The 26,308-nt window shown below is 50.8% G+C and overlaps 1 protein-coding gene, 2 long non-coding RNA genes and 1 other non-coding gene across 6 annotated transcripts in view; 2 read left to right on the forward strand and 2 right to left on the reverse strand.

The window, feature by feature from the left end:
• Acsf3 (acyl-CoA synthetase family member 3) overlaps positions 1-25,712 on the forward strand; it is a 40,450-nt gene extending 14,738 nt beyond the window's left edge. For 2 of the 3 annotated variants that reach the window (XM_574249.9, XM_008772665.4), the window contains 4 exons: positions 11,892-12,018; positions 20,532-20,666; positions 21,086-21,197; positions 25,181-25,712. In XM_574249.9, the coding sequence (XP_574249.5) occupies positions 11,892-12,018; positions 20,532-20,666; positions 21,086-21,197; positions 25,181-25,325 (519 nt within the window). In that variant the 3' untranslated portion in view covers positions 25,326-25,712. Of the gene's footprint in view, positions 1-11,891; positions 12,019-20,531; positions 20,667-21,085; positions 21,198-25,180 lie in introns of those variants that run through there. The other variant, XR_005497077.2, reaches the window with a different exon arrangement.
• Positions 5-6,895, forward strand: LOC134483402 (uncharacterized). The gene is made up of 2 exons (XR_010060277.1): positions 5-257; positions 348-6,895. It is a non-coding gene; the product is annotated as an uncharacterized LOC134483402 (long non-coding RNA).
• LOC108348960 (uncharacterized) lies at positions 3,765-13,005 on the reverse strand. Its single transcript, XR_001842343.3, has 3 exons — positions 12,474-13,005; positions 8,304-8,418; positions 3,765-3,972 (listed from the first exon to the last, which is right to left on the reverse strand). It is a non-coding gene; the product is annotated as an uncharacterized LOC108348960 (long non-coding RNA).
• LOC120098675 (small nucleolar RNA SNORA72) lies at positions 9,482-9,610 on the reverse strand. Its single transcript, XR_005497099.1, has one exon. It is a non-coding gene; the product is annotated as a small nucleolar RNA SNORA72 (small nucleolar RNA).
• Positions 25,713-26,308: the final 596 nt, after the last annotated feature.

Consider the following 26,308-nt stretch of genomic DNA (forward strand, 5'->3'; position numbering starts at 1 on the left):
TGGAGATTTCTTCCTCACCATGCAGGGATGGGCAGCCTTGGACTGAGAGGCTGAGGGGTGTGGCTGGGGTTGTGTGTGAGTGTGTCTGAGCCTTACCCAAGAGGGTCTTCTATTCCCTCCCAGAACAGTGTGAGGGAGCTCAACCTGGTGTGCCTTGCTCCTCCCCATAGCTCTGTCCCTGGGGACATTTGGAGGAGCATGGGGCAGCACCGCAGCAATCCTCACAGACCGCGCCTGTGGGAGCGTTGAGCTGTCAGGTACTGGTGCCATCTGGAGCCCCGTGTTTTCAGCCCCTTCATCTGCAGGAAAGTAGTTCTCAACTTCATACATGACTTTTAACTTGGCAGGTGTAGACAAGCGGGAAATGATGTCTTTGATTGAGGGTTATAAGGCCTAAGAACTGGAGGGCTGGAGAGACAGCTCAATGTGTAAGAGCACTGGCTACTCTTTGAAAGGACCCAGGTTCAAATCCCAGCATTTACATGGCAACTCCAGTTCCAGGAAGTTCAACACCCTCACGTGTACATACATGCTGGCAAGCCACCAATGCACATAAAATAAAAACAAGTAAGTCATTTAAAACAAGGGCTAAGAACTTCTGAGCATAAGGACCTCGGCCTTAGAGAGTTAGGATTTATGGGAGATGGAGTTTGACCTGAGAGGAAATGATTATCCAGAGACTGACAGGGTATTGTGTGCCTCTGACACTGTGACCCTGAGGAGGGTAGTGAGCAGGGGGTCTTGTGTCCTCCCTGAGTCAGTTTCTTTTCCACAGTGTTAAAGTGCCAGCAGGCCTTCAGCGCTCCCTGGAGTCCTCCCCTACAGGGGTAGCTGTTGAAGTCTTTGTGGTCCTGCCCTTCCTGACCTTAGTCTTCACCATGGAGAAAATGGTTGTTGCTGCTCAAGCAAGTGGGACCTGGTGGCTCTGAGCTTAAGGCTGTGAAAACAGTGTTTCGTCATGAAGTAAATGTTCTGTTGTCCCAGGAACACTTCCCACCCCTTCCCCTGTGGGTGGGGTCAGCAGTGTCTCCTGCCTGCTCTGGAGCCACCTTGGTTCTCTGGACTCTTCTTTCTGGGCCTTCTCTGAAGACTACTGACCTGACTAGACATCTCTTGTCTCTCCTACCCACAAGCCTCCTCAAGTTGGCCCAGCAGCCCTGCCTCTGCCTCCCTACATGCTGAGGTGTCTGCAATCACCTATCCTTTCCTGGCTCTTGGGTCTGTGCCCACCCCACCCCACCCTCAGCTCCGATAACAGTGCGCACTCGGGCCACCTGCCTCCCCCAGGCTTAACCAGTCCCCAGCCTCTGCACCTTGGTGGATTCTTTTCAGGGAGGGTCATGGAGGGCTGAAGTTGCACCATGGTGGGTTTCCCCACTCAAGTGTCTTCAATACTAGACCCTGGGAATACCTGTTCTTCAAAAAATGGCAGAACTGTAGAACTGTGGCCTAGATCAGGGTGGATGGGACAGGACACTGTCTGAGGTGCATGTCTCTCTCTCTCTCTCTCTCTCTCTCTCTCTCTCTCTCTCTCTCTCTCTCTGTGTGTGTGTGTGTGTGTGTGTGTGTGTATAGTGGAGAGTTCACAGACTTTAGCATTTTGAACTGAGTTCATAGACACTTTGTTTTCTCATAATTATAAATCCTACGTTTATCTGTGAGGCTTCCAGAACATGACATTAAATGTTGGGGTTTTCTCCTAATAAAAGCCCCACTGGCAGTGATGGGTAGTGCCCAATGTCCATCTCTGGTGTAGAGAACATGCCTTGGGCTGTTGCTGGTAGCCTGAGAATGCCAGTTTTGTAAGCGGAACTTCCTGTGGGCAGTGCCCATTGCCTTCTAGAAGGTGCTTTGTGCTTTGTACACAGGCTGCAGCAGGCATCTGTGCACACGGCCCTCTGTGTGGTCTCAACCAGATGGTGCCTCCCGAGACGCTGAGGCCCCGGCCCCTCTGACCTGACCCCACATTCCTTCGCACTGAGCCAGTTGTGGCTGCCATGATGGCACACGAGCGCCGGTTGGCGCGAACCCTCATGAGCATCCTGGTCCGCGCTGGACCCTCAGCACTGTCTAAAGTTGGGGTGCTCTTCCTGGGGCATTCCACCTTGGACTCGGGGAACTCAGTGCTTGCCCTCAGTTCCATGCCTAAGCACACAGACAGCTGAAGCCTAGAACTTACCATGCGATCGATCACCCTAAATCTCTCTCCATACTCCTGCCTGGGCTAGGAAAGGTGATCTGATCAGAACACAGAGGGAGGATAAAACAAAAGCCCTCATCTTGACTCTCTTGTGTTTTCTGTAGTCAGCAACGCCCTGTTGTTGCTTTGAAGAGACTCTCCCTGTCAGCCTCTGAAAGCTGCATCTTGTTCTTCATCCATGACTGACAGGGTGATCGCCCATAACTCCTTGCTGTAGATTTCCTGGACTTTCTAAATCCAAAGATTATTGGGGAGATGGGTCCCTAAAACAGCAGCTGACTTAGGCTCTCTGATTCTCAAGAGCCTGATGACTTTTATAGTCAGGAGGACTCTGGGAGGAGGTGAGGGAGGGAGGGAGTGTGTCCCTGGATCAAGAAAGGGGTATCAAAGCAGAGCCCTCTGCTCTAGGTAGTGGCCATGTGCAGTGAGGGGAATGGTCCTCTGAGTCCTTCAGAAGGTCGCACTGTGAGAGCTGAGTAAAAACACCCCTTGCATGCAGGGACTGCCAAGCCTGGTCCTTGTGTGTGAGACCCTCTCTCTCCTCACCTACTTAGCCCAGAGCCTTTGGTGACATGCTCCTCAGCCAGTGCCCCACTAGCTGCCTCCCTGTCCCCAGCTTCCTGAGTCTTGGAGCTTGGGCAGGCAGTGCGGCTCTGTACAAGCTGCACCAGCCCCTTCCTGCCTGTGGACAGGGCTCCCTCTAAAGTCATTCACAGGCCAGTCAGGACACGGCTGCTCACAGGTGAGGAACCTTCAAACCAAAAGGCAGATTGTTTGCGACCAGCCCGGCTTGCAGAGAGCCTAGCTTTACAGTGCCCCACCCCCATGTTTATGAGTGTTTTGCCTGCACATGTGTCTGCACCATGTGCATGCCAGTACTGTGGAGGCCAGAGGAGGATGTTGGATCCCTGGAGCAGGAGTTACAGACAGTTGTAAGCCAACATGTGGTTGCTAAAATTCCAACCCAGGTCCTCTGGAAGAGCAGCCAATGAGTGTTCGTAGCTGTTAAGCCGTCTCTTCAGCCCCATTCAGTACCTTCTCCCTGGGCATGAGGCCTGCTTACCCGCATACCCTTTGAAGTGATGCTTGGAGGTGTGGGGCACTCAGGGAGTACTGCACCCCAGCTTTTTTCCTGCTTTCTTGGCCTTTCTCCACTGGCACAGTCCTGAGTAACCTCTTGCCTGCTCATTCTCTGGGAACCTCGTTCCCTCCCCTCCCAGGAACTCAGGTCTCCCTGTCACTGCCCCCAGGAAAACAAATTATGTGGTTTATTACTACCTAGGCCTTGGTTTAAAGTCCTTTGTTGAGATGCGAGTCATGCATAGTTCACCCTGTGAATGTCCTGCCCAGTGGTTCTTGGTGTTTTCACAGACCTGTGATCGCTGTATACTAGTCCCTGCCATCAGCTTTAGAGCTCTTATCATTCTAGAAACCATACCTGCCAGTAGCCACTGCCATTCCTGCCCCACAGTCTGTCACCCTGGGCCCCAGGCGCCATTTATCTATGTGTCTGTATATTCCCTGTGTTTAAACTTAAATACAGTAAATACAGAAAAACATCTGATGACATCCAGCAACCCTCAATGACCAATTCTGAGCAAATTAGACAGAAAACAACACACCTCAACATAAAGGGCAGATATGAAAACTCCAGGTAGCATTGTCCTGAGTGAGCAGTTTTCCTTCACTGTCTAAACAAGGCAAGGATAACCTTTTGTTGTTGTTGATTAGCTGTCTGACATGACCCTAGAAGATTGGCTCGAGCATCACACCTGGGAAGGGGGATAAAATTACCATTTAGAAATGACATGAAATTATATAGACACAAATCCAAAACACTATCAGATTTAAACAAGGAAAAGTTGCAGGACACACAAACAGCATCTCCATATTCTAACAGTGAGTTATCTAGAAAAATCAACAATCGATAGTGAGTTATCTAGAAAAATCAACAATCAATAGTGAGTTATCTAGAACAATCAACAATCAATAGTGAGTTATCTAGAACAATCAACAATCAATAGTGAGTTATCTAGAACAATCAACAATCAATAGTGAGTTATCTAGAAAAATCAATCAATAGTGAGTTATCTAGAAAAATCAACAATAGTGAGTTATCTAGAAAAATCAACAATCAATAGTGAGTTATCTAGAAAAATCAACAATCAATAGTGAGTTATCTAGAAAAATCAACAATCGATAGTGAGTTATCTAGAAAAAATCAACAATCGATAGTGAGTTATCTAGAAAAATCAATAATCGATAGTGAGTTATCTAGAAAAATCAACAATCAATAGTGAGTTATCTAGAACAATCAACAATCAATAGTGAGTTATCTAGAACAATCAACAATCAATAGTGAGTTATCTAGAACAATCAACAATCAATAGTGAGTTATCTAGAAAAATCAACAATCAGTGAGTTATCTAGAAAAATCAACAATAGTGAGTTATCTAGAAAAATCAACAATCAATTGTGAGTTATCTAGAAAAATCAATAATAGTGAGTCATTTAGAAAAAGAATCAGTAGTCAATAGTGAGTTATCTAGAAAAATCAACAATCCAAATCCATCATCATTTTAAAAAGTATAAACTGGCATAAGAGAGATGGCTCAGCAGATAGAGAGGCTTGCTGCCAAGCCTGATGGCCGGAGTTCAATCCCCAAGAATGGAGGAAGGAAAGAACTGACCCTTGCAAGGAGTGCTTTCACTTGCCCATATATTCCCACTCACTCAATAAAGTAAACCGCTTAGGAGCAAACTTAATGAGGGAGAAAAGGCTTTCTACAGCAGAAACCTTAAGACATTGGTAAGAACTGAAAAGAGCAGGGCTGGAGAGATTGCTCGACTCCTAAGAACGTTTGCTGCTCTTGCAGAGGACCTGGGCTAGGTTCCCAGCACCTGAGTGGCAGCTCACAAACATAGGTAACTCCAGTTCCAGGGGATCCAGTGCCCTCTTTTGGCCCTGAGGATACTACAAACATGGGGTGCACATACATGCATGTAGACAAACCGTTATACGCACACATATAGTAGAAAAACACATAAAATAAAAATAGGGACTGGAGAGATGGCTCAGCAGTTAAGAGCACTGACTACTCTTCCTGAGGTCCTGAGTTCAATTCCCAGCAACCACATGGTGGCTCACAACCATCTGTAATGAGGTCTGATGCCCTCTTGTGGTGTGTGAAGACAGCTACAGTGCACTCACATATAAAATAAATAAAAATAAATCTTTAAGGCCATACTTAAATGGATACTGAAAATGTTTTGCATAGTTAGTGTGGCCCTATTGAAACAGCAAGGACACCATCACAGAACCAGAAGTTACTCTAACATCTGTGTAGGACGACAAATGGCCCCAGTAACCCACTCACCTTTAGCAAACCGAACAAAGCTATGGGACTTGAACTGCCTGCCCTTAAAATCTGCAAAAGGCCACTGTGGCCACAGGGAGACAGCACTGCCACAAAGAAGAGTCTGATGTGTGGCCCAGCACAACGGCGAAGTCAGTTTGTAGTGGGTGTTTCAAATTTTTAAAAGTTCCAAGAAGACATTTAAGGAAGAAGGCTGTCTCATCAATGAATGTTGAGAAAACCAGATGCCCAGATACAGAAAGACAAGACCAGAAGCAGGGGTGCTGTCCATGGTCATCACAGCACTTCCGAGGGGTTGGCAAGAGGCATGTGTGTTTGAGGCCAGCCTGAGCAAGTGCAGTGAGTTCAAGGCAAGTCTGGGACACTCACTGAGATACTCAAAAACAAACCTCCAACAAAGCCTGACTGGATAAAAGAACCAGGTCCAAGTCACAGATGCTTCAGTGTAGCACCAGCAACCTTGACTACAAGAAGACAGAAGGATTGGTGACAGTGTTTTAGGCAAAGGTGTTTGGATAAAACTTCAGAAACAGCAGACAAAAGCAAAAATCAGTTTCTGGGATCAGGTTAATTTAGAAAGCTGACCATTAAAAACCTCTAAGGAGTTGGTCACAGAGTGGGAGGAAACCCTCGTAAACCACGCATCTGATAAGAACTAGCATCTGAAACCTAGAAGGAACTCTGCGGACTGACAAGGAAATAAGCAACCCATTGAGAAGGGTGGGAGGCCTAGACACCTCTCCCAAAATGGCAAACACTGGTCAAGTGTATAGAAAATACTAATATCACCAATTGTCAAGGAAACTCAAGCAAAGACCAAAATAAATGTGACTAACCTGTTAGACTGGCAGCCATCAAAAGCATAATGGTGGGGCTGGGGATTTAGCTCAGTGGTAGAGCGCTTACCTAGGAAGCGCAAGGCCCTGGGTTCGGTCCCCAGCTCCGAAAAAAGAACCAAAAAAAAAAAAAAAAAAAAACATAATGGTGAGGACGAAGAAAGGGGACCTGAGCTCACCATGGGGACGTAAGTCAGTAATATAGTTATCATGGAAGGTAGTGTGGAGGGTTATCAGAAAGGGACAAAAGGGGCTGGAGAGATGGCTCAGCGGTTAAGAGCACCCGACTGCTCTTCCAGAGGTCACGAGTTCAATTCCCAGCAACCACATGGTGGCTCACAACCATCTGTAAAGAGTTCTGATGCCCTCTTCTGGTGTATCTGAAGACAGCTACAGTGTACTTATATATAATAAATAAATAAATCTTTAAAAAAAAAAAAAAAAAAAAAAAAAAAAAAAAAAAAAGAAAGGGACAAAAGAAAGGACAAGTTCCAACCACCTCTGTGTAGATACGGGGGAGGTTGGAATGTGACAGACCATGCTGTGTTTGCTGCAACACTTCCTAACAGCCAGTGAATAGCATCAGCTCGCATAGAGCTCAATAAAGAGACCGCACGGATTTACCCAGTGTGCACAGTAGAAGGCGAGGACCGTTCAGCCTTTTAAAGGGGACATGCTGGGCATGTCAGTGCATGCCTATAAGCCCAGCACTCAGGAGTCTGGGGCAGTAGCATTATGAATTCCAAGTCAGGGTTATATGATGAGACCTGATCCCAAAAAGGGAGATGTGGTGTCATTTGGGGAAACATGGGAAGTACTGCGGAGTGAGTGAGATGACCAGGCACTTGAAGGCTCATGCTGTGACCTCACGTGTGGAATCACAAAAGCAGATCTAGGTGGGGAGAAGACCGTGTAACTAAAGGCTGGGACTGGGAGACTTGAGGGAATCCAGCTCTTTTCCCTGGAGTAGAGTGTTTGTTTCTCGTGACTGCTAAGCGTGCTCCCATTGTGACGCCATAGCTGGGGTGTGCACTGAGTCCAGTCAGGATTGGTAGGCCTCTGTCTCCATAACCTCAGACATGGTGAACCTGCTTGAGGAAACTGAGGAGAGGTTTGCCTGGGTTTACAGCAGGATTGAACTGAGAGTCTTGGGGAGCCAGTGTCCTGAGGACCCTGACTCTGCTCTGTCTGTGGGTGCTGATGCTGTGATAGCTGCTGGTTTCAGGAAAGCTGGTGGCACCAGTGGGATGATACTGTGCATCCTCAGGAGCCCATGGTTTCTATGTTTCAGAACCCAGGTTATCGTGGTGGGTGAACCACAGCCACATTTCAGAAATGCATCCTGCTGCGGCTGGGGGAGGGGCAGACATGCATCTCGGGGTTAATAAGCGGGTGTGCCTCTAGTTCATGCCGCTTGCCTGGGAATACATGTTTCTTATTGTGTGGTGCTGAAATTAAGATTCACGGTGATGCCCTGGCTAAAGATCCCATCCCTGCTGCTTGCTTGCCGCATGCGCCGGGCGCTGATTTGCTGTGTGGGGCACGGGGTGGAGGGGGTGTCTTCGGGTGTCGTTGTATAGCTGGCTGTGGACACAGCATGACTTCACCATGTTTGAGTTCTCACAGGATCCTAAAGTCGCACATGGTAGGGTTACACTGACGGGCTTTCTAGCCACGGGAGGACAGTGTTGCTGTGTAGAGCCGAGCCTTCTGTTACTGAGTTAGCCTGTGTGCTATTCCACTCCAGTCGGAACAGAGCTCGTGCAGTGGTTTTTACACAGGTGATGCTTACCAGCAAGATTGACTAAACCACGTGACTGGGAAAGCTGCTGTGAGATCTTCGAACTCAGCGGGGTCCCTAAGGGGATCTGAGAGGGAAGGTGGGTTTACCGTAAGGTAGCTGTGCACTGAGAGATGTCAGGGATGGCTCCTGGTGCCACAACACAGCTGGTGACGAGTCAGATGGCATTATTGGGACGTGTGGATCTGAAGACAGTGAGGACACCTGGGAGGACAAGAGGCCTGAAATGAGCATGCTGTGGGGTTACCTCGTCTGTAGAGTACATTGGCAGCGCTCAGAGCCTCTACCACGGTGAGAGGTCCTTCCAGCACCCACCCCTGGTCTCCATTCAAGCCTGCTTCCTCCCAGACATCAATCATGAGGTCGATCCCCGGGGAGTCACATTGGAAGCAAAGCCTTAACACGTCCAGGTGTGATGTGTGTTCTTTTTTTTTTTTTTTTTTTGCTACAAAGCGACGCTCCGTGTGGTGGGTGTTCACTGACTGCTGTTTATGAGACATTTGTTTGTGTGGTGATTTGAGTCTGGGGTGTCTCCAGAAGGATCTGTTGGGGGTTTGGATGACAGCTAATGGGCTTTAGAAGGTTGGTGGACCCCGAGGCCTCTGATCAAATCAATAGATTCAGCCCCTGATGGAATCATGGCACGGTGGCACGGTGACATTGTTGGGAGATAGAGTGTCCCAGCCCCTCCCTCTCTGCTTCCTGGTCACCGTCAGGTGGACAGCCCTGCCCCACTCAGCTTCCACCACGGGTCCAGAATTGAGGAGCAAGGTTATCCTGGATCAGGAAGCCTGGAAACCGAGAGGGAGGCAGCATAATTCCTTTGTCCCCTATTGTTCCCTTAGAAACTTGTCACAGCAGCCAAAAAGCTGACCAACACTTGGGTCTTGATGAGTTAGTTGTGATAAACGTTAATTTCGAGGTTTTCTTGTGCAGCTAAGATCTCTGTCTCTGAGGTCAGTGCCTGCCTGGGAGAGGCCTGCTCTTGTATGATGTGACGCAGTTTATTTGAGAGCTGCGCAAAAGGTTCCTGGAGGGGGCGGGGCTGCTTCCCACCAATAGGTTCTGTCTCCTCCATTGTTTGCAATCTGCTTCTGACCATCAGCCTGGATGCTGTCAGCACCCAGCACTTACAGTCCTAGCACATGTCTAACTCCAGTGGCTCTCCACCATACACCCATCTATCCGCTGCAGAGTCAGCCCTGGGCTTCAGACCATTTTATGTTTTCTGAATGTTAGGGGTGTTTCTGTTGTTTCCTTTTACCTGGTTTGTCACCAGCATTTGAGAACCAGACCTAGGGAAAGAACTCGGTTGGGGCACATGTGTGGTTTGCTCTAGGTGATGTTTAGCCTGTCCCGATCACTGCAGACTCAGAGCAGGGCACAAGAGTACTATTTGAAGAGTTCTGTCTGGATGCACGGTTTGCCAATTCTCCATCTGTGGTTTGTCTTTTAAGTCTCCTGTGTTTTATAGATTGTAATTTGGTCAAGGCTGCTTTGGGTTTGTTTTTGTTTTTTCTATTTATTTTATTTGGGGTTAAGCCTGTGGTTGTGTCTGAGGTGTACCTTGCCTAGTATGTGAAGAGGTCACTATTATTTTTGTATATGGTTATCTGGCTGGAACTCTGTCTAGTGAAAAAAAAAAAGGACTTCCCTCATTAACTTACTTCGCAATCCTGGTGAACGTAAGTTACACTTGAGTGGATTGGGCACTGCAAGCCTGCACCATGCTACCTTCATGCCTGTGGCGTTACACTGTCTAAGAGTGTGGTGTGGCTCCAGAGCTCAAGACCTTGCTTTCGGTTACTTTAACTACAAATGTTAATTTTGGGGCTTAGATTTTGCAGTGTTGGGGGTCACATGCAGGACCTGTACGTACTCAGCAAGTGGCCCGTATACTCTTGCACATACCGGTTTGTTATGCTTGCATGTGGAGACCCGAGGAGCACCTCAGGGGTTGGTCCTTGTCTCCATCTTGCAGGACTTCTCGTTCTCTACCATTTATAGCAAGATAGCTGGCCCTGGAGCCTGCAAGAATCCTCCGGTCTCTGACTCCCATCTTACTGGGTGCTCGCATTACAGATACACATGATTACATGCTTGCATTAGATATACATGATCACATGCTTGCATTAGATACACATGATCACATGCTTGCATTAGATACACACAGCCATGTGCTTGTACTAGATACACACAGCCATGTGCTTGCATTAGATACACATGATCACATGCTTGCATTAGATACACACAGCCATGTGCTTGCATTAGATACACATGATCACATGCTTGCAGTACAGATACACATAACCACACTTGGCATTTGCACAGCAAGGGCTTATCCACTGAGCCATCTTCCCAGCCCCTCAGTCCAAAACCCAGCCTGTCTATATCTACAACAAGTCATTTGGGGTTCATAATTGGAACTATATCACACCTGTCCATCACTGGGGGAGACTTAATAATCACTAAGCCCCAATCCATGGACAGGTGAGTCTTTTCACTTCGGTCTGACCACCTTTTGTGTGCACCGTCCTCAGCAAGCAGGTGCTGTCATGGTCGTTAGACATACTCGAATGTTTCTTATCTTTCCTCTTTTCCTTTTCTTTATCTTCCCTCTCAAATAACCCAGTGGGGTGCAAGTGCTGGTTCTAGTTGTTCCTGGATAATCTGTAGCAGAACAGCTAGCTCTGGGCAGGCGTCCTGGCATCCTCCAGTAACTTGGCTAAGTTCGCCCATAGTTCACGGACATTGACTTGAGTTTGTAATAAACACATTGGGAATTTTCACATATGCATCACATCCTTTGCAAATAGCAGCCCTTTTATTTTCAATTTCTTATTCATTTCTTTTTCTTGCACTGTTTCTTCAGTTAGGATTTGCATCATTGTGCCTCATAGTGGCAGGAAAATGGGCCTACTTGTGTGTGTGCATGTGTGTGCGTGTACACACTGGTTCATGTGCCCATGTGTGACACAGCGTACAGGTAGAGTCAGAGGACAACTTGAGGGAGTGGATGTCTCCTGCAAAATGGGTCTCAGGGTTGAAACTTAGGTCGTCAGGTTTGTCAGCAGGTTCCTTCCCCAACCGGTGTCGCATGCGGGCACATCATGAGTTCTAACAGAGTAAGGTCCTGCCTCAAGAAAAGAAGTGGAAGGCTCATACTTTAATAACAATGAGAAGTGTAAATTAGCGGACATGTTGGGCAGCAACCCCATCATTCACCACTGGCCTCAAGCATTACGTCCAAGGCACAAGTGTGATCTTCCATAGCCAAGTTATCCAGCATGACCACAAACGGAAGCCCTCTGGTAAAGACACACAGAGTCCATGACGATGCCAGAGGCCAGGGTGCTGCCGGCCACCAGCTGCTTGGGTAGTGCTGATAAATGTTTCACAGCTTCTGAGAAGTGTGCAGAAATGGATTCAGGAACAGTTTATAAGAGTGGGCAGACTCTGGCCTCAGCTTCAGGGCAAGGCTTGTGCATGACTGAGGTCTGCCCATTGAAGGCCATAATTTTCAAAGATTTCTAACTATCTGGTTTCAAAAATAATAATAATAATTGGTCTGTGGTAGAATTGGAAGCCACCTGCCTGGGTCAACAGTCGGGGTAGAGGAGCAGTGGAGGCCCCAGTGCTGCCCGGCTCTGACTGCATGTTTCTCCTCCCTTCTTCAGGTGACCCCAGGGTTCGAGGAAAAGGAAGGTGAGCTGCTAGTTAAGGGACCGTCTGTGTTTCAAGAATACTGGGATAAGCCAGAAGAAACGAAAAGTGCTTTCACTCCAGATGGCTGGTTCAGAACAGGTAGGACAAAGCTGTGAAGTGTCAGAGGGGACTGTGGTGTTTGGAGGGGACCGCTATGTCGGGGGGGGACTGGGTGTCGGAGGTCTGGTCTGTGTTGCTGCCTCTCAGCCTGTGCGTTCCAGAACCTCCCACTGAAGGCCAAGGCCATTGGAGGCTCTCTGACACCCTTTTGAGTGCCTCAGCCTTGTACCAGCTACGGGAGAGGGTCTGAGGCAACTACCCTGCAAGGAGCCTGGAGCCCTGTCCTCAAGACATAGATAGCTTTTACACTGGCCCTCCCTCTGCCCGCTGGCCACATTGCTGAAGCCTTGTTGATAACAGATGGTTGTGCTCCTACTGCCCGAGGTCAGGACCTCCTGTTCCTCTTGGGCACCTCACTGCTCCTGTCCACACAGCCATCCTCTTGCTCTGTAAATCCCCCTCCCCACCGTGGGGTCAGAAGCAGTTTCATTTACCATGGTTTGGTTTGGTTTAGGCATTGATTTGCATATTCCAATTTGGTGTCGTCTGTGTGGCCTGCGGGGCTCCTGGGTGAGGGCAGTAGGCTCATGATGGCTGGGAGACACACCACAGGTACTGTAACTTCACCTGAGGTCAGTCCTGAGACCCCTCCTTATCCTGTGGGAATTGCATGTCCTGAGGACAATGTGGCTGCGCTGGAGTTGCTGGCCGTACAGCTGTGTCAGTCTGCTGGCGTGTTTCCACCTGCAGTTCATCACCATCAGCTCTTTTCCCTGGAGTGGAGTGTTTGTTTCTCATGACTGCTAAGCGTGCTCCCATTGTGATGCCATAGCTGGGGTGTGACCTCAGGAGGTCAGCATCTGGTCGTTTTTTCTTTTTGCCCTTCTGTATTTCTAACATTTTGTGTATATGCTTTCTTTTCTAGTTTTTTTTTTAAAGATTTATTCATTTATTATATATGAGTACACTGTAGCTGTCTTCAGATAGACCAGAAGAGAACATCAGATCCCATTACAGATGGTTGTGAGCCACCATGTGGTTGCTGGGATTTGAACTCAGGACCTCTGGAAGAGCAGTCAGTGCTCTTAACCTCTGAGCCATCTCTCCAGCCCCTCTTTTCTAGTTCTTAAGGTAATACTTTTCAAAAAGAAAGGCCTGTTTCTCATGTGGCATCCTGACCCGTGTAACAGAGGCAGTTTCAACCATGTTCTTTTGGGGAGCAAAGGCTTGTGGGGGCCATGTACCCTGGGTGGGTACTGTGCTCATCTGAAAGAAGAGGGGTCTGTAGCTAAGGAGGAGGAATCTATAAGTTTGCCACATGGGACCCTCAGTCTGGTGGCCCTGGAAGCATATATTGTCCTGACTACCTTGGGCCAGTATACGCTCACTCGGTGGGGGCATCAAACCAACACCTCCAGAGAATGCCCAGGGTCCACAGTGGAGACCTGGGCATGCCCTGCGGGCTCCACAGACACCACTGTTGCAGGATGTCACCAGCTCGGTATTGGAGAACCTGGTGTGATTATATCGTGGTTATATCAGTAGACCGGGGATGGAGAGTGTAAGCATATAACACACGGTACCCCAGTGCTCCTCTGTAAACAGCCTGGTTAGTGTCAGCCAGCTATCCAGAGGAAACAAACCTCCCGCTATTGTCCCTCCAATGCAGTGCTTAGGAAACCCTGCTTTTGAGTGGATCCTGTGTTTAGCAGCCCCTCCAGCAGCCTCTGCACAGCCCCTGCGGGGTCCCAACTTGCTTTGTGGTCACCTTTTATGTTTAGGTCTGGATAAAAGGCTGTGTTCTTCTCTTTAAAAACACAGGGAGCAAGCCCTATAGGTTTTACTGGTGTTGGGACTCATGGAGCCCTGGGGTGCAGCAGGAGCCACGTGGGCAGTGAGCGCTCCGGGTGGGCCTTTCTGCTGAAAAGGAATAGCATGCATTAATTATTGTAAAGAGATGTCTTCAGGAGAAAACGATTTTGAAATTCAGTTTAATTTCATTGTAACGTGCTGCAAACAGGAAGGGAGTGTGTGTGTTTAATTGGCTCTCGGGGGTAAGGCCGGGAGCTGGCAAGGCTTTGTCACAGGCCATTAGCGATCCGGGCTGCATAATGAGAGCACGCAATCAGCTCACAGCTGCCGCTCCTACGGGGAGAGCATGATATTAAGTAGAAATCAGGATAAATTAAACTTAACCCTTTCCCTAGCTGTCCCTCCTGCCACTCAGATTGTGGCATAAACTGGAGAAAGGCTGCCCCAGGCTCCTGGGAAGAGCTTCACAGCCTTTCCCAGGTCATCCTGTGGGTCAGGATGAGAGGAGGGTTGCCACTCTGACCCCACTTCTCCCCAGACTCCACCTTACTTGCTGCGATTATTCTTTTCCCAGTGAGTATGCAGAGGAGCTCACATGGTTGGTAGCAACTCAGAAAGGAGCCAAGGCCTCCCTTGCTGCCAAAATTAGCCCTCCTAGCTCTGTGACTTCCAACAAAACTGTTCAGAACACATGGGTGAGCCTGGTGCCTGGAGTTAGGCTGTCCTCCATGGGTAAGAGGAAGAAACAGGAACTCTTCTGGGGCCACCTGAGGACCACCAAGGCTAGAGAGCCAGTCACTCAGATCCCTGCATCCACCCAAGTAGATGGAATCTAGCACCATGAGTCCATTTCACTAATATGCACAGGTATAGTTACTAAGAAACCTGCAAGGGGACAGGCACACCAGCTGGGGAGCTCCTAGAGAACAGAACCCTGATCTGAGGCAAGTCACCAGCAACTTCTAAGCCACAGGGGAAGGAGTGATAAATACCTTTGTTCTTCCAGAACAAGCCTACCATGCCCCTCTGTCCCACCTTCAGATCTGTGCCCTGCTTCGTGTGTGTCCATCTGTTGGGACTCTGTTGTGGTGGCTGTGTGTGGCTGACTTCGGGGACCTTGCCCTTCCCTGTTGATCTACACCAGGCCATCATGTGCCTTTGGAGGGCCCAGGCTGCAAAGTGTCTTAAACACATGACTGTAAATGGTTTTCAGATGTAGCCTGTTGACCTTTATCCATACCCCCTGTAGGAGTGGTAGTGCATGAGTCAGGACCAAGGCTGCTTGTCTGCCTCCAGGACTGGAATCAGCCAAGGTCTGGGCTGGGAGCCAACCTTGCCTTCATGCACCACAGTAATTACCCATGGTGGGCAGTTTGTGCTGTGCTGTGCTATGGAGAGAGCAGGGCGCTAGCAGGGAGGGCAGGAGTTAACAAGACCCCAAAGGTACTGGGTGTGTGGGGGGTATTGGAATTCTCCAGACAGGCTGTGCTGCCCCAAGCTTGGGTTTCCATAGGGACGCAAGACACACAGAAGCCAAAGCTTAGCCTAGGAGAGGCCACCCACTGACCTTGCCTGCCACCCACCACACAACCTGTGTTGGCCAGGATAGGCAGGCAGGGGTGGGAATATGCCCTATTTGCACTGCCATTTGGGTAGAAGCCTTCCCTTTCCCCTCTGCTCTTGAGCGTGCCAAGTTCTCCATTGAGTTTCTGTACGTGTTTGCTTAGGGTTGGTACCAAGTGCTGCTGGGAGTCTTTTTAGCTCTGCTGAGAGGCTTCTCCAGTGCAACCTCTCAAGGGTATCATTAGTTTCTAATCAATTGTTGATTGACTAATAGTCTTCCCATAGACTGGTGAGCACCATCCCAGCCAGTGAGGTGTGTATGGGTCTGCATTTCTGATTGTTGAGCTTCCTGCTTTTGCCCTGCTGTGTGACTGTCCCCTGAGAGATTGGGGAAGCATCAGTACCTTCCTGACTGGTGAATACGAGAAAAAGGAGGGTACCTGGCATCCTATGTGCTTTCTTCCCAATGCCAAGTCCCTGGCCTCAGGTGCTATGTGTGGGCGAAACAGGCCAGGTCCGCAGGACGGTGGCCTCATGCACCCGGCGCTAGAATGTCGTGAATGCTGACAGTGTGTGTCCCTGGTTTGTTCCTGCACAGTGAGCTGTGAACTCCAGGCAGGAGTTGGCAAGCTTTTTACAAGTTTTGTGTCTGTCCATAGCTTAGACTTCACAGCCCAGCCAGCCCCGCCATAACCCAGAAGACCCAAGACTCGGAGGACTGTAGTGGAGACAAGAACCACACCCCTTCCCATCATGCCCCAAGTCCTGCTGGTGGGTTCAGGGATGCTGACCCCAATCCACAGAGGATGACCTGTTATTGCTACGTGGTTACTCACACCCTGCCATCCTCTGGTGAGCCCAGCTTCCAAAGTCAGCTCCCAGCCTGTTCAGTCCACATGCAGCATTTGCTCTGGTCAGCTCGGGCTGTCGAGGCCTCAGGTGCCTGTCATACCCTTCTCAGAGCATCTAGAGCCCAAGGCCTATACAATGTACACGTGGGCATTCTTTCTTTGCCACGCGGAGTCCCTGCCAACTCTACAGTTCTCGACTACCTGCCTGTCTGCTTCCTGGCATCCAACTTCCAAAACATAACCTCTCCTGCTGCCCCCTCTTTAAGATTGATGCCTTTAAAACCGAACAAACAAACTATTGTGGAGTTTGTCTTTGAGCTTCCTAGCTGTGCCTGGTCTGCCACTGTCCCAGCAGGTTTTGGTGAGGTTTAGGACCCTGGGAAGTTACCATGTCTGTTTGGCTTTTATTTCCTGCTCCTTCTAGTGCCTCTGTAGGTCCTGGCCCCCAGGCGTGGGTCTCAGAGGCTTTCTGCTTCGGTGCCAGTGACATCTGGCTCCCTTCTGCCATAGGCACAGCCTCTGTTAGGGTCATGATGCCTCTTCCTCCCTACCTCAGCCACCTCCTCTGTCAGACGAGAGGCCCAGATGGAATTGAAGCTCTGGGAGACAGGACTGTGGCAGCCGTGAAGAGGACAGGTAGTCCTGGGTCCCCAAAGCTTTGAGGAGCAGAATCCCAAGTGTAGGATGTCAGCCTGCACTGCCTGGCATTGTGCCAGACCAGCGCCCGGAGTCCTCAGCAGAGAATGCTGTGCTATTGTTTGCAGGGTCCCTAGCCAGAGTGAAGTGACCACAGGAGGTGGTGTGCAGCTTCCCTGACAAGGCACTGCCCCTCTCCATTCTTGCATCTAGAAACCGGAATCTGAGTATCACAGATTTATTTTCAATTACAGTTTAAGGCAGAGACATGGACTAGCACTAGGTTTGAAAGCAGCGCATAAATCCATGTAATAAGATTTTATTGATTGCATGCTGTTTCTGTCGGAACAAAATCCCCTCGATACACACATCAGGTCAGACCAAGGAGGCTAAATCCAGATCAATACCTTCTGACAAATATGTGGTTATAAAAAGTAAAAGTTACTTAACTTGTTTGATGTACATTTCAAAACGAAGACTCTGTCTTTAACTTCCAGTCCAGCAGCCTGGTGTCTCGGATGCTTGGAACCTCTTCTTTGCCTTTTTTCCCTGGTTTCCCTGTCTTTAATCCCTTTGGCCTTTGGCGATGGGGTTGTACTGAACAGGCCAGGATAAGCTAGAGGCCAAGATGGCCTCACACTAACAAGTCAAATGTCACAAATTAGGGGAATTTCTAAGGGATTGGCTCAAGACAGTAGAATGTCAGGAGGCTGCTGGAGACTGATGTCCAGGTTTCCTATGAAGGTACAAGCCAGGGAGAGTGCAAGAGGGGAGGGACGGGAGGCAAAGGCACACTAATGCCAGAGGAGGGCACGTGAGCCACATGAGAATGAGCTGGAGATGCCAGCTCGCAGGATCCTGCGGGGCCTCAGGACCCCGGGAGGTTCCTGGGCTTTCTTCTGAGACAACATGAAGCCTTCTCCCCAAGGCACAAACAGTGAGGTAGCTTGACCAGAGAGAGCCAGCCTCCTGATACCACAGTGTAGGAACAGCTCAGCCATTGAGGTAGCTGCAGTCGTGGAAGATGGCCTTAGCCCCGTGCCAATCTACTTAGCCTCTTCTGCTAAGTACAGCCTTCTTCTGGTGGTAACATCCTCCTCCTCCTCCCTCCCAGATACCTGGTGACCTGACGGGGATCTAGCCCCTGAACTCTGCCTTTTGAGTATTATGAGCAGAACAGCAGGCACTCTTTTCTACTCCCATCCATAAAAGGAAACCAAGTCTCGGGAGATAGCCTAGAACCCAGCATAGTGAGACTGCAGGGCACATATAGGATAGTTCTTGTGTGGAGACATTGATGTTCTGCCACATATCATGTAAGAACCCAGCACAGTGCCCTAGAGCAAAAAACTCAGCTGTGTGGCTGGCTGGCCATGAGAAAAACCAGATACTGCTTCTGTTGCCACTGGGGACACTAGCATCAGGGTCCCCTCCAATATACTCTCCTTCATGCAGTCTGAATGCCAAATCTTTGTTTTTATGAGGACATGCACTACCCTGTGTCCCCTTGAGTACTTACTGTCGCCTCTGGCTGGAAGTACGTGTGTAGCAGCATTACTGGGAGGGAGGAAGGAGTTAAGAATTGAACCTCTGGTCATAAACTTACCTTCAAACCTCCTTGATCTGCTATCTTTTCTACACTTGTGATGCGTGATCTGCCTGCAGGAGCCACTCTGTGGACAAGTGTGGGGACCACGGAGACCACACCGTGGTTCTCCCCAACCTGATGCCAGGCTGCTTGCTTACAGCCCACAGCTCCCCACAGCTTGCCAGGCCTTGACATCAGCATCTCTGCTGGCCCTTCAAGCTTCTGAAGGGCCAGGACGCCCAGTGGCTTGGAGGGAATAGTTTCCTCAAGACTCAGACAATGCCAAGAACAAAACATGGCAGGGGCCACAGAGCTGCCACTGTGCACACCACACAGCGAACGACACGTGTGGGGAGGCCCTTCCGCAGGTTGCAGCTCCTGGCCCTGGTCACTCTGCTGTGAACATGATTGTTCAGCAGAACGGAATCCAGTCATCCAAGTAGGAATGGAGGCCAGGGCCGCCAGTGCTTCCTCTGTCAACGTCTGAGTGGAGCACTGCCTGTGACCTGGGGACAGGCACCAGCTAGAGAGGTTTATAGAGCCTGTCTCCAAGGCTAGGACTGATGAAGGCTAAGCACACCCCCAGTGGCTCGGACCCCACTGTCAGCACCGTCAGAGCCGAGCACGTGGAATTGGTAGAGGGAAAACCTAGGTGTGGCTTCTGTCATTCTGTAGACAGACCGGGAGGTGGTACATCACAGGCTTAGAAAGGACAGCCTATTAAGGAGGTTTGAGGGTCAGTCATGACCAGGCGCTCAATCGTTAACTTCTTTCTCCCAGTACAGCTGACGCAAGTACCTTCCAGCCACAGAGGGGACACCAAGGCAGACAGACACTGGCACCCACGGGAAGGGATCATAGAGGGTCCCTTAGGACCCAGGACAAGTCACGTATGCCCAATAACCTATGCTGGGTCCCTTCCCTTCCATCAGTACTGCCCCAGGCCTGTCCTGGTCTAGGCCGAGACTGGCTGCCCACCCAACTCTTTTACCACCTGCCACACACAGAGCTGCCACACGAGAGAGACCCACCAGTCCTGCTTCAGGGGCCAGCCTCTTCTCTCTCCTCCATAAATAAGCTCCGAGCTGGTACAAGCCACCCATCCGTCTTGTTTAATAGACTGCAGTGTGCCCTGCACTGCAAGTCCCAGGGAGTAGTGAGGTGATGGATGGTGCCTTCCCGTGTTGGACTGCGTGATGTAGAATGAAATATTTATGATTTATTCCAGCTCATAACCCACAGGGAGTGCAGGGAGCGTGTGAACAGACAGTGAGGCCTCAGCACTGCTGTCAGGGCTGCTGCTGACATCTGCCTACACACAGCCGTAATCATGCAAATGTGTGTGCATGGACACACACCACACCAATGTGTGGGCATGGATACACACTGCACAGATATGCAGATAAACACAGCCCTGTGCTCTGGCCCGGCCCCTGCTCCTGGCACTACCAATGTTCCTGTGGGGCATAACAACCTCTCTGAGCCCCACACTCCTGTGTGGAAGGAGCAAGTGAGCCAGTTATTTCATTAGGGAAAAAAGCACCGTGGATATCCGGGACTGGCGAGGATCAAGTGCAGAAGAGCAGGAAGACATTTACCACGGGGCATCCCTATGTTGGGGCTGAAAATGGCCGTCCTTTCACCCAAGGCCCCCCCATGGTGGGATGATGAGGCTTGTGGAGAGGAGGGGGATGGTGTGGGAGGGTGCGCAGCATGTGTCTGTGTGAAGCCAAGGTCAGGGTCAGAGGCTACAAACTGCCGCTCTTTGAAAACGGTGTGCCATTTGATTGCTCTGATAGGAACACAGCCCACAGTGGCTCAGTTAAGATATCCACTCAGACTCCAGTGTCCAATAGGTTCCCAGCATGCCATGGATTCTGGTTCCAACCCCCACTGCTGACTGCAGGGCCAGGTGCCAGTGTCATAGGGATGGAGAGTGGGGAAGGACACTTTGCAGCCTCTACAGGAAGTGGGCCTGGACAGGGGGAATGGTGGGGCTCACATACGCCCGTGGTCCCCGCGGACCTTGAGGGTGATAGTCAGGAGCACTGAAGTCCCCTGGGACCAGATTGTCCAGAGCTATCACGGAAACCCTTTTCCAGGAGACACCGCCGTGTTCAAGGATGATAGGTACTGGATCCGAGGGCGTACATCAGTGGACATCATCAAGACTGGAGGCTATAAAGTCAGCGCCCTGGAGATTGAGCGGCACCTGCTGGCCCACCCCAGCATCACAGGTGGGTGAATGGTGACCTCAGGCTTAGCAGAGCACTGGCCCCAAAACACAGTGCCTCTCCTCTTCTGCTCTATTAAGGTTTAGACCCTCGGCCACCTGCTAGTAGGGAACCCCTGAAATGTGTCTGTGCTGCCTCTGTCCCTGCACACACTCCATGATGGCAATCCCAAGCTGCTACCTGTTGCTCTAGAGTGGCCTGCAGGTCCGGCCAGAATGCACCACTGCTCTGCAGATCAAGCAAGAGCAGGCTGAACCCCTAGAGATGCTTCCCCTTCCCATGAGGGTCATTCCCACAGGGCTTGCTCCAAGGGCTTGGGCACACAGCTAACTGCCGGCATTACCCCGCATCCCTGAGTGCTGCTCCGCCCTGTGGTCATCAGGACCTTCCCAGGCATCCCCAACCTGCTCTGCTCTCTTCAGATGTCGCTGTAATTGGAGTTCCGGATATGACGTGGGGCCAGCGGGTCACAGCTGTGGTAGCTCTTCAAGAAGGACACTCACTGTCCCACAGGGATCTCAAGGAGTGGGCCAGGTAGGGCTAAAGGGACTGTCCTGGGTTCTAGGGCATCTAAGGGAACCATCTTGGAACTGGGGACAGAAGGGCTGTCCTGGAGCGGGGAGGCTGGGTGGGCCATTCTGGATTCTGGAAGTTTGATAGACAAAGCTGGAAAGATGAGCAGTGTGACCCGTAAGTAGTTTTCTCTCTTCCCTCATTAAATGCAGGCTCTGCAGAAGGAAGGGCCTCTCCTGCAAACCAAGCTGGGAGGTGGTATTAGGCTGAGGCGGGGCTGTGTTCCTGAGACAGAAGCAGATATTTTGGTTTCAACTTTTAAGCCCAAAGCATTGTGAGGCTAAGGACCCCCAGAAATTGCCTGACAATCTAGTGCGGCGCTGAGTAACCCCTCCCTCTCCTGCCAAACTTGCACAGACTGCCACAGAATGGCCTGGACCCCGAAGCCCTGAGGGTGGCCCAGGTGCCTCACACTTTCCTGTGGGGCCTTCAAAGCCCGGGAGTGCCTGGGCCTGCGCCCACAGCTCCCTCCTCCACCCAGGGACTTCCTCTGCCTATAGATGCTTAGCTTGTTTGCTGGGTGTGGGAGGAAGGTGAGACAGGATCTCTCTGTGTAACCCTGGCTGTCCTGGAACATTCTCATATTCATATTCTCTCATTCATTCTCATTCTCATTCATTCTCATTCTCTCTCTCTCTCTCTCTCTCTCTCTCTCTCTCTCTCTCTCTCTCTCTCTCTCTCTCTCTCTCTCTCTCTCTCTCTCTCTCGACCAGGCTGGCCTCTAACTCAGAGATCTGCCTGCCTCTGCCTCCTGAGTGCACAGGATTAAAGGCATGCACCACCATGACCACCATACTGGCCATTTTTGCCCCCCCCCCCCCGTTTCTCTCATCTCAGCCCCTGGCAATTTCTGATATCCTCCCAGGACACAGAGGAGAGAAGGGGACTCACTGGGCATCTCACAGCTCCCACTGTGGCCTGTGAGGACACCTTCAGGTTCCCTCTTCAGATCTGAGTTCCCTCAGCTCTACTGTGTCTCCTCTTGCCCCCACCACTCCCACCGAGACTTGCCTTCTCTCAGCATAGGACTATTTTTGGCTCCGTCCGTCTGACAAGACTTCCCACCCAGCAGGAGTCCTTGTTTCATCAGGGCCACACAGCTGGGTAATTACCGATTCCCCTGGATTCGCAAAATCACAGTTGGAGCTCAGTAGCTTAGCTAAGGCAGCAGTCTGCTTGGCCCTTGCTGCTTTGATTAAACAATGACTTTTTTGAGAAGAAAAACACCAGGCATCCGCTGCTGAGAGCTACAATAGTTGTTAGATGGAGACCCCACGTTGGCCTGAAAACCCCAGGCTGTGGTCTGTGTCCATGGCCCAAGTTGGGGCTCAAGTTGGGGCTCCTGCACTCAGTTCTTCCCCTTAGGGCCTGTGTCTGTGCTGTGGGCTCCCTGCTTGGGCACTCAGGCTCATGGTGAGTATAAGACCTGAAAACGAGGGGTCAAGGTTTAGAGTTGTAGCTGCATAGAAGGGCTCAGTGCAAGGAAGATGACCAGACACTGCCAAGCTGTTCTAAGGGAACTGTAGCCCCTTGGATTTTGTCCCCACAGTAGGTAGCCTCCCCACCAGTTGTTTCTTGGAGTTGAGGAACTGAGGAAACCCCAGCCCTAACCAGTCCCCAGGGAGCAGCATCTAAGCTCCCTGGTGGTCCTAACCCTTAGGTGATGTCCACGTCCATGATTGGTGGCCCCTGCTTGCTGCTGGTGGCCCACACTTTCTCCCCCAGAGCCCTACTGGCCCTGTCTCAGCCCCCAGTGCTGTGCTGTCCAGTTACCATTAGAGAGGTGGTAGGAAGGAGAGAGATTAGAGCGTTCATCCTGAGGTTACAGTTGGCTTATAGGAGTTCCAAAAGAAGACAGTGTCAGGGGAGGACACTAACAAAGAACAGATTTTCTCCATGGTGACTGAAAGGGAAGTGGGCACAGTGGCACAGGCCTGGGGTTTAAGTACTCAGTCTTGGCCACATAGCAAGTTCAAGGACAGCCTGGGCTGAGATGAGAAAGAGGAGGAGATTCAGGAAGGAGCAGAGAGAACCCAGGTGTCACCGTGTCCACCTGTGTTGACCACCTGTATAATCCACCTGTGTTGTCCACCTGTGTTATCCATCTACTATGAGGTACAGCCTCACCTCACAGCAGCCCGGTGATTGTCAGGAGGTCCACACAGACCCAAGTGTGTCCTCCCTGTAGCGGGTAGTACTGGTGACATACCTAAATTACCGGAACTGACCCAAGAGCCAGGGCTGAAGAGCTCTGTGTCTGTGAAGCTGAATCCCAGCTAAAACCTCTCAAGGCAAATGCTAGGCCCAGAGCACCTAAGGGGACACTCTCCAAAGTGCATACAAATCCATTCCAGCGAGGAGGGACACTCCCACCTACTTCACAGCACCCACGACCCTGCTACCGAAACCAGACAAGCAACCCAGACCAGTTTCCTGTCAGACAGACACAAACTGCTTAACCAAGTGCTGGAAATTAGGCCCTATTCACAGAAGAGCCAACGCATCGTGATCGCGTGGCACTTACACCAGAAACAGGAGGTTACACACTCAGAAATCTAGCCGCGTGGTGCCACGTGTCTACTGTCATCTCAGTCGACACGGAACGTGCATTTCTACACGCTGGTATCACTTGCAGAGACTCCAGCAGTACCAGAGAAGGAACATTCCTGAGCCGAAGAGGGGCTCTGCGGACCCTGCAATTGAGACTGGACATTTCCTCTGTGTTCAGGGGCAAGAACTCAGGACCACCTCTCTCCAGCCCCACCCAGACATATGGTTCATGTGGAACTAATGGGTCTGTTACTTACGATGGGGCAGGAGGCCAGCAGTGGTCATGCTGTGCCTCTATCTGGAACTGTGTGTCCACTGGTCACTTCAGCTAATTGTAGAGGTTTGTACCCGGTCCCCACACTACACTGCACTGGACTTCCCTATAAAAACCTGCCCGGTTTAGTTTCTGCACTGAGAAATACACAGGCCAGGTAAACTTAACAAAACAGGAGGAGAAAGATGGGGGCACCAGGAAGAGTGGGGACCATAGGGGATGGCTGTAATCCCTTGTGGGAGTCTCAGAAGGAGCCCTTGGGATAGTCACAGGGAGTGAGGCCAGTCCATCCAGACCCAAGGGACACAGCCCAGGGTGCTTAGAGAAGCAAGGCTCAAGTGCCATGGTGTCCCAGACACAGCTCTGCTGGGAGGTCTGAGCAGTCACTGCAGGTGACATCAGCAAGCTGTCACACAAGAGTCACCAGCCTGAGCGTGGAGAGCCAGGCTCAGGTAGGAACATAGGTGACAAAGGATGACATAGAAGGCCATGAGTTGCTCAAGACTGGAAGTTGTATCTCAAGTTTAAATGCCTGTGAAATCCTGGAAGTGTCCCTTAGAACCCGGGTAAAGTCAAGACCAGTTTCTCTGTGGAACTGGTGGCCAGGCGGGGGTTCTGCCCCATGGTCTCTGGTTGGGTCGTCCGTGCAGCGGAGCAGGGAACATCTGCCGGGCTCACAGCCCTACCTCAGTGCCATCTGAGACTCAGACCAGGACCCTCAGCCTTTTCCTACCAAAAGGAATGCTCCCTTCTGACTAAATTCTGATGGTGGCCCAAAGCTACTTGTCTAGCTGAGCATGCTTGTCACCTACAGGAGCCACACTGCTGTGCCAGAGTCACCTGTGGAGAGAATGGCAGTGGGCAAGCCTATGGTCAGTTACACTCAGGGCAGTTACACCAGGCTGCAGGAGCAGAGCAAAGGGCTGGCTTTCTCGCCCTGTCCCGTGTTCCCTCCTCTCATTGTGTCCTCAGCCACGTCACTACTGCCTCCAGCCTGACTTTGCAGGAAGCCAGAGGGTCCTGTTGCTGTCCATCACAGGATGTGAGCACAATGGCTTCTGGGCATATCAGATGCCCACATTTCGGATGCTGTCCTCTCAGGCTGTTCTTGTCTCTGCAGAGGGGTCCTGGCACCCTATGCTGTGCCCTCGGAACTCCTGCTGGTGGAGGCCATCCCACGGAACCAGATGGGCAAGGTGAACAAGAAGCAGTTGCTCCAGCAGTTCTACCCCTCGGAACAGAGGAGCCACCCAGGCCAAGGCTAGAGGCAGCAAACAGCCCCTGGCAATCATGTGCTGTGGGCCTCCAGAGACCTCACATGGAACCCTCCCCTGCAATCAGGTTGACCAGAATCAAAACCACTAGGATGAAGTTACCAAGTGAGTTTCCCCAGTCCCAGGCTGATTGTCTGAGCTCAGGTGACCCTGACTGCTGGCTGTGTCCTCAGTGTCCTCAGTGGTCCTTGAGGTCACTGGTGTGTGCCAGTCTGACAAGCGCACTAAGGACATGGCTGTGGCCAGTGTGTGGCCAGCTCTCCAGTGCCCAAGGCTCTGCCTCTCCTTAGGGCAGGCCCCAGAGAGTCAGAGGTGACAGTGAATAGAGAGATGAAATAAAGACACACAATGAGTGTCCCTGCTTTCCTTTCTGACTGACCCGAGTCGCCTGTCTGTGTGCACACATTTCTGCAGCCATCACAGCTCCCAGCCCATGTAGGACACTGAGCAGCAGTTCTAGGTGGAGCCTACAGCACCCCAGACGGGGTCCCTGCTGCCGGAACTGTCACCCTGGAACTGCTGTGTGCAGTAGAACACTTGAAGTCCTTGTAGCCACCCAGGGCCATCCCCAAATGACCCCGGAGCTTCTCTTCCCTGACCATGTCTCACCCCAGTTTGGGGTCTTTCTGGTCCTCTGTGACTATCCCCATTGTTGCCTTCTTCTCACACCTCTTCCTGCTCTGCTTCTGAAAGCTGCCCTAGCTTCAGTCTTCCTGCCCAGACACCTTAGATGTCCTACCTGCTCAGAGCCGTGGTTATGTGCCCTCAGGCCACGTGGAGAAACAGCTCTCCGTCCGTCTGTCCGTCTGTCTGTCTTCCTCTCCCTGCCCTCCCACCCAGGGCCACTGTGTTAATGATAGCCCTGTGTCCACACATGGCCCTCAGCAGCCTGCACACATCAAGTAGTGTGGCGTCTGACATTGCTGCAGGCCTGGCAGAGCTCAAGTTAGACTGTGCTGTTAATTGGTAGAAAG

Source organism: Rattus norvegicus, chromosome 19 (assembly GCF_036323735.1).
Source record: "Rattus norvegicus strain BN/NHsdMcwi chromosome 19, GRCr8, whole genome shotgun sequence".
Taxonomy (NCBI): Eukaryota; Metazoa; Chordata; class Mammalia; order Rodentia; family Muridae; genus Rattus; species Rattus norvegicus.